We start from the raw sequence: 13,928 nt of genomic DNA on the forward strand, positions 1-13,928 counted from the left end.
CGCATATGAAACTTAGTATAAAAAATAACTCAAGAATAAAATTTCCTTTGATAACGGGTACCCTCGGGGCATCAGATAAGAAAACTAACCGTGCAAATATTAAATTATAATAAACCATTAATTATACTGATTGACACATGATTTAGACATGCATTTCAAACTTAATACCATTTTAGGTATATATTTTAATTAGTTACCTACTCCCTCCGTCCCCAAAACATCGACCCTTTTGGGTTGATTTCGCGATTATTAAGAAACTAAAATAAAAAGAAATAAAAATATATTGAAAAGATAAATTTACATGGGGTTTGTAAAAAGTAGAGAGATAAAGTATTAAAAATACATGAAAAAACAAAATTTTATATGGAAAAACTAATTTTGCATACTTTATCCTTTTTTTTTTCTCCTCCTTTCTCTCTCCAAAACCCTAGCCTCCATTGTTGAATTTTGAAGGGGCTTCCATCGACTCTTTTCGAGGGAGAAATTTCTTAGTTTTGAATCCATGGTAGCAGATCTAATGGATTGTCGTGAAATTATTTCGTTGGTGAAAAAGTTAACAAGTTTTCGAATACAGACAGATGAATCAGAAGGAAAACACCCTCACGGCTACAATGGATCGTTAGATTGTCTCTCCAACAAGGCTGTAATTTCCAGCGATATAAGCGGGAGATGTTCCGCAGTGCAAGATCTACTCGACGATCGTAGTTTTTATGAAGGAAAATTCTATTTGATTCAATATCTTATGTATTCGTTAACGTCGAATCTATATTGTAGATGTCGTATGACTTTTAATTAATGAAATATTTTTGCTATTCAAAAAAAAAAAAAAAAAAAAATTTTGCATAAATATTGTTGTAAATTGGTAAAATATTTTAATGCAAATAAATTGATCATTTTGGAACTAAAATTAGGTTAAAAGGGTCAAAGTTTTGGGAATGGAGGGAGTAATATTTTGAGATGCTCTACCAAGATCATTTGTAAAATACTTAAACTGATGTTATTGAATGAAGAATAGTCTATATTGTAATTGAGTAATAAGCCGTCAAATTTTGCCTTGTAAATTGTAATTGAGGATTTTTTTTGTATTTGTTTATGTTCTTATATGAACATTTTCCAAACTTATCAGTTATCATCATAAAAAATGTGTTAGATCTGTCCTTAGAAGTTGTAATTGGATGACGAAAAACAGACCTACACATAATCCAAATTCCAATATATGTTCTAGATAACAGGAAAATTCACTCATTCTCGTTGAGATAAGGAACTTCTATAGACGTTTGTCAAAATAAAAAAAAAAAGGAACTTCTATAGACAATAATTTTGGTCTGACCATTATGCATTATTGTCAACTTTCCAGAACTTTGTTTCAAAAAAAAAAAAAAAAAACTTTCCAGAACTGGAATGGTCTATCTTTAGCCTGGATCAAGGAAATTGATTTTAGCACACCCTTAATTGATATTAACACCCTTTTACGTGAGAAAAGCATAAAAGAATGTGCTCATATAGGGTGTGTGGTGTGCCAAAATTATTTTCCCTCGATCAATATTCCTTCAAGTTGCACTGATTAGGGATAGCTAGTAGGGATGGCTTGAGCCACTACACGACCTAACATGAAAAAAGTATGCATAAGCATAATGTAGGCACAACACAATAAAACACGACACATAACTCGTGAATCAAGTTTAGCTAACTTCAAATCTTATGGTTTGCCACAACTCACAAGGCATGTCTCATTGCCATCCTCAAACTCACTCGTATAAGATGAAGTATGTAAAAATGTAAAACCAACTAACTGGAATTATTGACATAATCAAATATAAAAAGGGGTTGTTACTAAATGCCACAATAGAATAATTATTTATGACGCGGTATTAAATGACCCATCTACCCTTATAAATTCAATGTTTGACCTTATTCAATTTTTCTCACCAACCATTCCACTTCCACCACCATCACCCTAAACACCACGAAGGTTACTGGAATCAGCCAATTTTCTCACAATCTATCACACCAAATCAACCACCTATCATACCAAGTCAATCGGAAAAAGGAAGAGGCCGACAAAAATGGAATCGCGTTGTTGGAAGGGGGTTCGTTTGCCGAGAAACGTGGGGAAATCGCCAGCGAATTCGGCGGTATGTTTTTTATTTTTATTTTTCATGTTATTCGTATAGTCGCATGCTATATGCGTTTATACCGCGGCATAATCGCATATAGCATGCGACTACACCATGGTGGAGTCGCATATAGCGTGCGACTGTGCCACGGTATAGTCGCATATAGCATGCGACTGTGCCACGGTGTAGTTGCATGCTATATGCGACTCTACCACGGTATAGTCGCATATAGTGGTCCTAACATATCATATTTTAAGTGAATTGCTAAACACGCCAACAAAAATGATCACCACAGCCAACATTCGGTGTGAATGGACAATCGTACCCTTAAAACTTCACCACCCCTTATCCTCCCGGCGACTCACAACCCCTTCCGATCGGCGATGACCACCACCACCCTGACTTCCCTCGCCGACAGGAAGGTGGTGGTTTAATATAATTTTTTTTTATTTCATGCAATCGCGGTAACCGGAGCCCAAAACCGGTTATCGTGCGCGATAACCGGAGCCCAAAATCAGTTACCATGCACGGTAACCGGTTTTGGGCTCCGGTTACCACTCACGGTCACGGCCGGGTTTAGGCTCCGGTTACCGTGCACCTTAACTGATTCCATGGTGACCGGAGCCCAAAACCCGGAGCTGGTGGGTCATTTTTGAGGGGGATGTGGTGGGTCGCCGGTCAGGGTGGTGGTGGTGGTCAACGCCGATTAGGGTGGTTGTGGTGGTGGTGGTCGTCGCCGGTTAGTGTGGTAGTGGTGGTGTCAAGGTGTTAGTGATTGGTGACAAGAGGGAAGACAGTGGTGAAGTAGTAAAAGTTTGGTTGTCCATTCATACTAAATGTTGGCGGTATTTAACACCCCTACTTCATATTTACCATATTCTCTCTCCTCCCTCACTATACCCACTTTTACGATTATAGATATTATTATATATTTCAATATGAAATGGAGCAAGTAATAAAATACATATGTCATATTTGATCTCAATCTAAATGGAGTAAGTAATAAAATACGGAGTAGGAAGTAGTAGAATAATCCATACGCCGTATGTCATATTGTAAGATAGAGCCACACAAATGCACAAAGGATCTACTCCACTTGGCATCTAAAACTGTCACCACGTGTATGGACTTTAATGGGCAACCAGATAACATGAGACCCCAAATTTAAATTTTGTGACGCGTAAAACAAGAGACAAGGCAGCAGAAAAGAAAAATAAAAACAAACATATACGAGTAGATAAATAACCCACACTTCTTTCAGGTCAGATAACTACCAAAGCACACACGTCACTGTTGAGAAGAGAAAAAACCAATCAAGGTTGAAATTTAGTTTTATTCATTTTTAAGTAATTAGTAGTATTTGCGAAAATATAAAATAAATTGTCTGTGGCAAGTTCACAACCATTCAAACTAAAGTTTATTAAAAAGGAAAAAAAAAACAATGTTTACATAAAGAATGTTTTCTTCGATAATGAATAAGTTTGACAAAATAATAGTTGTATGAAACATTACTCCGAACTTGCATTTGAGGGATAAATCAAATACGAGTAGAGAATATAGGATAATATTTGAGGGACGGAAGTAACAATAGTATATGATAAAGATAGTCAATGCCAATTACAAGTATTATTGAATTAAAGTACTCTCCCTCTGTTTTCAAAATAAATGTCTCAATTTGACGTATTTGCATTATTCACTCACACTTTAACTTTCGATGTTGCTTTATACGAAGTATATAATATAAATATAAATATAGTAATGTGACAACTTGTTAGAATCATCTCATTGTATACTTTTCGAACATGTACTCCGTATCATTTATAAGTTTAATCATTAAACTATTTAACTCAATCAAAGTGAGACATTTATTTTGAAACGGATAGAGTACTGTAATAAGACAAACTTCAAACATTTTAATCTATTTACAACACAGTCATGTGACACATGCTTTGAAATCAAGATTATATAATATAAAGGAAAAATTGACATTTACTACCAGCGAAAACACTCCGTGTCACATTTGCTACCCGTTTAAAAAAAAAAAATATTTTGCTACCATCTAAAATCACATAATTTAAATTTCACTACCACTTAACGGAATCCGTTAAGTTTATTAAAAAAAAATTAAAATTTAAAAAATAAAACAAAGTAACCCCCTCCCACCTCACTGCCACGGTGCCACCCCCTCCCCTCTCCCCCCCGCCAGCCGCCGGCGCGACCCCCACCCCCTCCCCCCTTGCAGGCGCGAACCCACCCCCCTCCCTTTCCCCCACCCTACGCAGCGCAGCCAACCTCCCCTTTCCGTTTCTTGTTGCCCCGACCCCCAACCCAAATCGAAAACCACCTTTTTTCCCCTCCCTCCACCGGAATCGAGCTCCTCCTCGTTCTCTCCACCGAATTCGACCCCCCTAAATCGAAATTGAAATCGAAACCCTAAAATTCGAAATCAAATTCAAAATCCTAAACCACCATCCCCAAACCACCGAAATCGAAACCCTAAATTTCGTTTAGGGTGGTTTGAGGTTGGTGGTTTAGGATTAGGGATGCCGAAAGGGTGAGGGAAGGGGAGGAGGTCGATTTCGGTGGGGGGAATAGGGAGGGGGCGATTTGCGGTGGGGGAAAGGGAAAGGGGGTGGTTTCCGGTTCGAGGTGGGGGGTCGGGATAGCGAGATCGGGAAAAGGGAGGGGGGTTGGCTGCGTAGGTGGGGGAAAGGGAGGGGTGGGGTCGCGCTGGCAAGGGGGAGGGGTTGGGGTCGCACCGGCAGGGGGGAGGGGGTGGCTGCAAGGTGGTTGAACGGTGGCTTAAACCCAACTAACGGAAACAGTAAAGGTAAAGTCATTTGGTAGTGAAATATATATTTTAGGGATTTGTGTGGTAGCAAAATATTTTTTTTTTAAACGGGTAGTAAATGTGACACGGGGTGTATTCGCTAGTAGTAAATGTCAATTTTTCCTAATATAAACGGATAAATTATTTATACACATGATGCATAGCCCTACTTTAATCTTCGTGTTAAAATTATTTTAATAAAATAATTTATTTACCTTCACTACACATCTTTTAAGGTCCTGATTGGCAAAAGTAGCGGTAGCGGGTAACTTTTAGCGGTCGGGTACCAGGTAGCTGTTAAGGTAGCGAGTAGCTGTCAATTAGTAGTGGGTAGAGGTTAGCTGTCAAAGTAACGGGTGATAGTATGAGTGTTTGGAAAAAAATAGAAACTGCAATACTAAAATATATCAAAATTCATACGAAGTATAAATATTGTTTAAAATGTAATAAAATTTGTCAAACGCTACCCGCTACTTATAAACACTACTATTTTTAACGTTGAGAAAAACTTCCTAAATGTTACCTCTATCGCTAATTGTTATCAAAACCGCTACCTTACTAAACACTTTTAAATTTTTTTATAATTGTGTTTAATGGGTTATAATGCTAACCCCTAACCGCTACCTTAAAGTCTTAAACGCTACCATTAAACCGGGCCTAAAAATTTGCAAGTAAAAAAATAGAGGAAGTATTTGATTAATTAAATCACATCAATTAATTTGAATTCATATTCATATATATATATATATATATATATACTCTCTTTCTCTCTCTATATCTCCCTCTTTCTTCAAGTAAACGATTCCTTTTCTTATTAAACTCTCTGAATTATAAACCCTAGAAAGTTCCTCTTTTTCTAATTGAGTTAATTTATCTTGGTTTCTGGAATTCTAAGTCTTGATCTACTCTGAACTCACCTGTGTATAATCCAAAGTTTTTTGGGGTTTGAAATTTTGCGTTAATTTAATTTGGTTTTCTCTGAGGCAAAACATCGAACACCTTGTATGCATTTTTCTTATTGGTAAGCTCTTTTCTTTTACCTTTCTATGTTACCAATTTTCTAATATTTTCATTGGCTTCAGTTTGAAGGTTCTGCTGCACATCAGTTTTGCTTTTTAACGACTTTTTTTTTTTCCTTACTTTATCCTCAATTTTTGCTTTCATGAATGGTAGATTAATAACTTGTATTATCTTTTTGTCTTGTTTTATGCAGAAATTGCTGGAAGTGGATTCTGTTTAATTGGAGATTGGTGTATTTTAGTATCCAATTTTACACAAAATTATTCTATTTGATTGAAGTCTTTCTGCTTGGAATATTGTCAGAGAATTTGTTCTTATTCGATTTCAGCTGATAGGTTTGATTTGGGTATTAATTTGAAACTATGTGTGATCATTTTTTACTCTTGAACAACAAGTTTTGGATTTTGTATTCTGGGTGTTGATTTTTATTTTTTTTGGGATTAATGTGAATGAGATTGAGCATTTTGATCATTAGGGTATGATTGGTATTGTGGGATATTGATTATTGTGGTTGAATTGTGGGTTCTTATGATCAGTGTTCAATTGGTGATTTTCGCGGTCAAGGAGGTTTGATCTGTGTTTGTTTATTATGATGATGGACGAAATTCAAGGTGGTTCAAATGCTTTGCCTCCTTTCCTTACAAAGACTTATGAGATGGTGGATGATCCCACCACTGATTCCATTGTTTCGTGGAGTTCGACTAATAAGAGCTTTATTGTGTTGAATCCCCCTGAATTTTCCAGGGTTTTGTTACCTAGGTTCTTCAAACACAACAATTTCTCAAGCTTCATTAGGCAGTTGAACACTTATGTAAGTCATATTCAATATTCAGTTGTGAAACTTGTTAGTTTTCGCGTTGTTTTGATGATGTAGTGCAGATTTAGCCTTTCAGGAGTATTTCCTTGTGATTGTGTTTATTCTGTTCATGAAACAGGGTTTCAGGAAGGTGGATCCTGAGCAATGGGAGTTTGCCAATGACGATTTTATAAGAGGGCAATCACATCTTCTGAAAAATATACACAGACGCAAGCCGGTTCACAGTCACTCGTTGACTAATCTTCATGGACAGGTGAACTCGAATCCATTAACTGATTCAGAAAGGCAGAAATACAAAGATGATATTGAGCGACTGAAACATGAGCGGGAATATCTCCTGGCGGAGTCCCAAAGGCAAAGGCAGGAGGAGCAGGTATTAGAGTCTCAAGTGCAGCTTGTGAAAGAGCGCATGGAGTATATGGAAAAGCGGCAGCATAAGTTTGTTTCATACTTTGCTCAGATATTGAAGAAACCGGAGCTTGCTTTTGCTGTGCCTCAAGTAGAAAACCATGATAGAAAGAGAAGGGTGTCTTCTAGGCCTGACTACTTACATGATGAAACAAGCAACGATGATAGCGTGGGTACTTTGAGAGTATCAAGGAGAGGAAGTCCTGATGAAACTTATGGTTTAGACCTTGACACTGATCTGTTGGAGAGGATGGAATCATCTTTGACATTTTGGGAAAATGTGGCTGAGGATATTGAGGAATTATGTGCGCTGCGAAATTCATCCATTGAGCTTACTGAGTCCACTACTTGTGTAGAGAGCCCAGCGATATCTTATACACAACTCAATCTTGATCTTCCGTCTACTTCATCAAGAATTGATATGAATTCCGAACCTCCTGTCACAGCTAGCATGGTTGCTCCTGATCCACCCCAGCCACGGAAGGATCAAGAAGCTGGAAATGCTCCTGCAGCGCCACAGGGTGTGAATGATATGTTCTGGGAACAATTTTTGACTGAAAATCCGGGTTCATCTGATGTACAGGAAGTTCAGTCTGAAAGGAAAGAATCCGGATTGAAAGAGAAAGACAGCAGATTGATAGATCATGGGAGATATTGGTTAGGTATCAGAAATTCTAACAATCTTCCAGAACACATTGGGCAGCTTACTTCAGCAGGCAGGAGCTAATACTTTCTGATCCTTTTTGACATTGATGATTTAGAGTTGGATGTAAATATAGGTAAGATTGTTCCTGATACTTTTGAACTAATAGAAGTCAATATGCTATTGTAAAATTATGATGCTGGAGATGCCCATTTTACACTAACACTATAGACGTATAAGATTTTCTCGGCATGATTCCCTTTGAAACGAGTATTATCCAATTTATTTGGAGTATCACTATTGGAGTTTTCCTTGTTCTGCTTCTCTGCGGAAGTAGCTCTCATCATATTGCAGGTCATTGCTTGTTCGCATGCATTTTTGGGTAAATTAAATATGAAGCATGTATCTAGGTATCAATGTAAGCTATTAGGTTATCGATTGTCTCTGAAGCCTTTGCTCCAGTCTGAAGTATAGTAGGTCCCCTGTACATGCTTGGCTATTATTAGAACTTGTTTTTATCACAGCTCACAGATTTGTTTGTTAGAAGTACTTTGCATGTAGTATCTTTTACATATCAATATATCATTCATCTTTGCGAAAGTTTGCATAATTGTTGTCATAAACAAGACATTTTTTGTTTTGTTTATATGGCTCTGATATACATACAATATTGGAACTTTTTTTAAGAAGCAAATGTTAGCTCATGTAGAGGATTGATTGGGAGTATAGCGGCCTCCACCTTCTCTAGCAGTGACCTCGGGACAATTCTGTCTTCCCCTTGGAGGTTTTATACTTTCTCCTCTTGCTCTGAAGTCTGAACAATGCTTTGTGCAGCTGTGCTGCAATTTCAGAGTAATTATGTTAGTTCATGTAGTAGCTCAAGCGGCTATCTTTAGTATGTGTGCATTGAATGTTGCTCCTTGCTTCTCTCTTTCTATAAAATAGGGTATTTCCTGAGTCTTCAGCATAAGTCTGCTGGTTTACACAGGCTTGGTAGATATAAGACTGCATAGATTTGGCACGGTACAGACCACGCCTACAGCAGAGGCACACTGAGGTTGATTATTCTAGCTCATTGAGGTACATGGTTTCATTGCTAATTTATGTTGTGGCATAATTTTCTGTCAAAAGTCCTATGTTTAATTTTGGTAGCTGCTTACTATCTTCCAGCTTTTGATCTTGTTGCTTGGACTGTGTACTTGTGTCAGACATAAGTTTGTCAAAGTGTCGAATTCAGCTTTTTGTCGATTTTTTTTTTTTTTTTTTCATGTTTATGTTCCAAATTGAAGTGTCAAGTGTTGAGGAATCCAACACAGATACTTGAGGTAATAAGAAGAGTCCAAGCAACAAAAGAAAATGAGAGTACACAGTACATGTCAATTTACGATATTGTTTCCTAAAATGCATTGTCACCGATACAGTGACAATTCCATTTTTGATCAAATGTTAATGATACTGGTACAGAGAGAAACCAATAAGAGGTTTGTAGGGGTTAGAGGGGGTGGCTTCAAGTCTTTCTATGATAAGTTGACATTCCTCCTAACTTTAAAAGGAGAAAGGCTTCAAGTGCACATCATTAGTTTGTTGGCAAATGTGTACTTACCTATCATACTTTACACCTATCTCTTTTGTTATGATTTAACCAACCAAATTGCCCTTTTAGCCCTATCTGTATCAGTGCTGCCCTTAACTTAATTGGTTTTTAGCCTGCTTCTTAACTTCTGGTGTGATTATGTGGCACCTATATTAACCAAGAAAATTAACTTTTTTTTTTTTGTTTTTTGTGGTGATTTTGTGGTTCATATATTGGATACTTTTGACTTTTGTAATTGGTAACCATTTGCTGGAATTAGGGAAGCAATACATCATTACATCCCTCTTTAAGTGCCTTCATTTAGGCTAGGATTTGCATCTTGAATAAAAGTGTTTCCAACTAACTTGCATGTTGTATATATGACACCATTATCTTGCATTTTGAGTTTTCCTTATTGTCTGCCTTCTATGTACTCATGTCCTATTTGTTAGACTATAATATAATAAGGCCTTGTTTGGTTCACCTTATTTTTATTTATTTTAAAAAAATAAGTTCAGATCAAATCAGATCAGAAAAAATATAAGGCGAACAAAACAGGGCCTAAACGTCAACTCATTCCTAGCTTGAGATTGTTACCTCTATATTTTGGTTATTGTAGAATCGAGCACTAAGGTCTGTCCAATTCGAGTGTACCCTCTTCTTTTTCATTTCGTGCATGAAACAAATTTTTATTACTCCCTCTATGGCTCTATTCTATTTCAAAATTGTTTTCTTAATGTCATGCATCAGTTTATAAAAGGGGTTATTTATAACATTTTTTTTTTACAACATATTTATAACATTTTAGTAGCCATAAGTCCATAACAGATAAGTTATAATGATAAACCATTAATCAGTGCATTTTTTTAATCGATAAAACTCTATGAACATCATTTATGAATTTTCTAATAATTAATTAGTTATAAATCAAAATTAAGTTGTCTCTTATTTAAACTTATTGGCTCATGTCTAAACCCTATTACGATAATTTAAACTTAATTTTTCGTCACCTCGTACTTTTAAGTTGAACGGAACATAGCCGAAATGAGATCAAGTTCTCATTGAAAGAAATGCCAGAATGGATACAGTACTGTCCTACACTGTACAAAGATGTGACCAAGATGGGAATACGTGTGTAATAAAGCATAAGATCTTCCAAGCTGTTAAATTTAAAACCCAATTTGTTCACATACGAAAAAATTCTCATAAAGAGTTCGGCCTTCTAATGTCAACGCATATTTGGTGGTATACTTTGTTAGTGCTGTTTCCCAAAAGTACTCATGTTAGCTTTCAGGTTGTTGGAGACTTTTGTGGCATTTGTATATTTTATTTATCTTTCTTTTTTTTAACTCCCAACTTGCTAGACAAAGTGAATTTTTTTTCCTTTTACATTTCCCTTGTTCCGATTGGATCTTGTCTGGCATGCCTGCTAAGTGCTAACCCGGATTAGGTTAATCTATAAGTAGTTTTAGGCTGTTTATCTTCTCTTTCCCTTGAAAAAAAAAATAAGGTTGTGAAAAAACTTTAAATACTTCCTCTGTTAAATGTTACTCCGTAATTGCAATAAAAGGGTATTATTTGCGAAATATAAAATATTTCTTTGTTGCAATTAACATTTAATGGAGGAAGTATGAAACTTGCACTATTTAGTATTTACGGTTGATTCATCTCAATTTATTTTCATAAATTAAATTTATTTATATAATAAAAAATATATAAGATTAAATGCAATATTGACAAGCATGAAAGTCAAAACGTTGCTACTAAAAGAAAGTAGAGGAAGTAGTAGTAAAAAATGTAGGAAAATTTATCAAAAACAACCTTTTAAAGTGTCCACTTTATTTAAAACAATCTTTTATTTTTTTTTTTTTTTTTTGCAATTTCAGACCATATTATAATTTTTTTTATCAAAGACAACCAAATGCTACTTTCCGGCGTTGACTCTATTTTTCCCGATGTTGACCACTAGTGTGCAACACACATGAACTCGTATATTGCTTAATACACCAATTTTCCCTCCAATTCACTCGTACTAAAAGAGGGATGAAAGAGAAGCAAGGGTTTTAATAGGAGTTAATTGGACACTTTCCATAAAAAAAATAAAAAATAAAATGTACATTTAAAGGGTTGTTTCCGACTAATTTTCCAAAAATGTAATAAAATGTTACAAGTGTTTTAATGTTCCTGTTAGTATAAGTTTCACTGTATACACTTGATTGGTGGGGGCTTAATGAAAAGCAACGACATTCAAAGTCACTCACATTTGCAACTTGTGTTGAACAAAGTTGTAAAATTTGACTTGCCTCTTATCTTGTCTTTTTGAATGTTTGACCATATCCTTAATTGCTGGTGCCATCTTGATTTTTTAATATAGTTTTATGCAAAAGAATATCAATAATTGCAAACTACTATCTTGATACGTTATTAGTTGACAATTATGTACAAAGATCAAGCAATCTAGGATATAAGTTAATGTTGTACAAACCAAGGTTACACTTTAATAATTTTCTTCTTCTTTTTTTTTTTTTTTTTTTTTTTTTTTTTTTTTTTTTTTCTTATAAAAGATTTTAAACATTTGCAACTTCTTGTAAGATACGACAATTGATATTTTTATTAGTTATTATTTACGAACACATTTGTTTGTGTATCATCATTGATCAAAGTGAGTTATTTGACAACGAAGTAAACTAGATTGGTTCAACACAATCTTCTTGGTTGTGTATGGTGTAAGTTCATGCATAATGTTATCTCAACTCAAATTAGTTTTGTTTGTAGAGTTGTAGAGCATTGCGGATGGTTGGATTAGGACTAATAGTTTGTGGAAAAGACCTTGACATATATACAAGTTTTTCTACGAGCCCAATATTGTTAGAGACTTAGTTAAGAGGTTGATTTGCTAACGCATTTTCTTTTGAACCAAATTATGCAACTCTTTAGTCATCATGCTTGATAGTAGCAATGTCAAAGCCCTTTATAGAAGGGCTTTAGCTAAAATCAAGCTCTACCAACTGGAAGAGGCTTATGAGGACTTTGGTAAGGCAGTCAAGATTGAGCGTAATAACCAGAACATTCTCTGTGAGTTGGAGAAAGTGAAGGGCCTAAGTAGCAAGGCTAGCAAGGGGTACTGAGGATTCCGCTATGACTCACTCCTACTACAATAAAAAGGGAAACAAAATTAGTGAGGCGTCGGCTAGTCTTGTGTGTAACCAATTACAATAAAAAGGACGAGAGACGGGGGGAAAATTGAAAAGAAGGTGGTCCTTAAAGATTTCTAAATTGTCTTTCTCAAAACTCAAGCAAGTGAAGACTTTGAGTTTCTTCAACCGTTTTGCAAACTCATGGATGATCGTACAATTGAAGGGCAGGACTACACATGATAAGCATACTAAAATTTACAAGGCGATGGACCCTTAAGGTCCAAAAGCCTTGTCCATGCCTAATAGGATGGTGAGTCCAGTTGAGAGGAGACACAACAAAAAGAAAAAGGTCGTGATCTCTCCTTATTCTGAAGTACTCAATCATGTTGTTCGATTTGGTAAGCTCGACACTATTGCTGTTGAGAAGAAAGATGTGTCTATTTCTCCATGTCTAACTGATACTATGAGAGTTCAAGCATGAAGGAGGGGAAGTGTAGTTCTTACGAGAGACTTTCCAACCACTGAAGAAAGTGAAATCCGTAGATTCTAATGAAGAAGACGTCGTGATTATGTGTGGGTACAGTTTGATTTTATGATTCGATTCTAAAAGCCCTTTCCAATTCAAAGTAGAATCCTGATTTTAATTACTTTGCTTATACCGGCTTAGAATAATAAGCGTATATTGTACAAATGATTATTCTTATTCTTGTAGCTTAATTCTATTGATTTTCTTTGTTTTTATTTTTATTTTATTTTTTGCTTCAAATAATTTTTTGTAAATTTCTTGGACACTATTAAGACTCCTTTTACTTCACCTTATTTTTTCTGAACTGAAATTATATTTGCTGAACTTAATTTTTTTTTTACAAAAAAAAAAGTTTAAGAATAAAAAAGAAAAAATATAGAGAAATATTCAAAATTATGCATAAGAATTAATCAAGAAAAATTACAAGATTAAGCTTTGACTAAATATTTTCAAGATTACATTTAGCTTTTATTTTATTTTTTCCCAGTATTCAATATTATATAAATATATTTGCTCTCAACTTCTTAAATATTACAACTTATTCACATGCTAATTTTAACTTTTGAGATATTAAATCATAAGAGTTTCTCTTTCCATTCATTTTTTGAGATTTTTTTTTAAACTCAAATTTTTTTTATTTTTTATTATTTGCCGATAATCTTGGGTTCATGAGCATGGAGGAGAGAACTATTTAGCATAAAATGAGAATTAACAACAATTTTTTTGTTAAAAAATAAAAAAAACAACTAGTAATTAAAAAAAAACACTCCTTCGACAAGAAAAAAGGGTAAAAGGTCACAACATGTTAATTTTTATACCAATTTGTCGCAATTTGTTAACTTTTATACCAATTTGTC

The 13,928-nt window shown here is 35.1% G+C and overlaps 1 protein-coding gene across 1 annotated transcript; it reads left to right on the forward strand.

The window, feature by feature from the left end:
- The first annotated feature begins 5,714 nt into the window (after positions 1-5,714).
- On the forward strand, positions 5,715-8,435 carry LOC145636188 (heat stress transcription factor A-4c-like). Its single transcript, XM_081687674.1, has 4 exons — positions 5,715-5,968; positions 6,161-6,313; positions 6,504-6,778; positions 6,903-8,435. Exons 3-4 carry the CDS (start codon positions 6,557-6,559, stop codon positions 7,917-7,919), a joined length of 1,239 nt encoding a protein of 412 aa, XP_081543800.1. The 5' UTR covers positions 5,715-5,968; positions 6,161-6,313; positions 6,504-6,556; the 3' UTR covers positions 7,920-8,435.
- Positions 8,436-13,928: the final 5,493 nt, after the last annotated feature.

Source organism: Chenopodium album, chromosome 6 (assembly GCF_948465745.1).
Source record: "Chenopodium album chromosome 6, dcCheAlbu1.1, whole genome shotgun sequence".
NCBI classification, from domain to species: Eukaryota; Viridiplantae; Streptophyta; class Magnoliopsida; order Caryophyllales; family Amaranthaceae; genus Chenopodium; species Chenopodium album.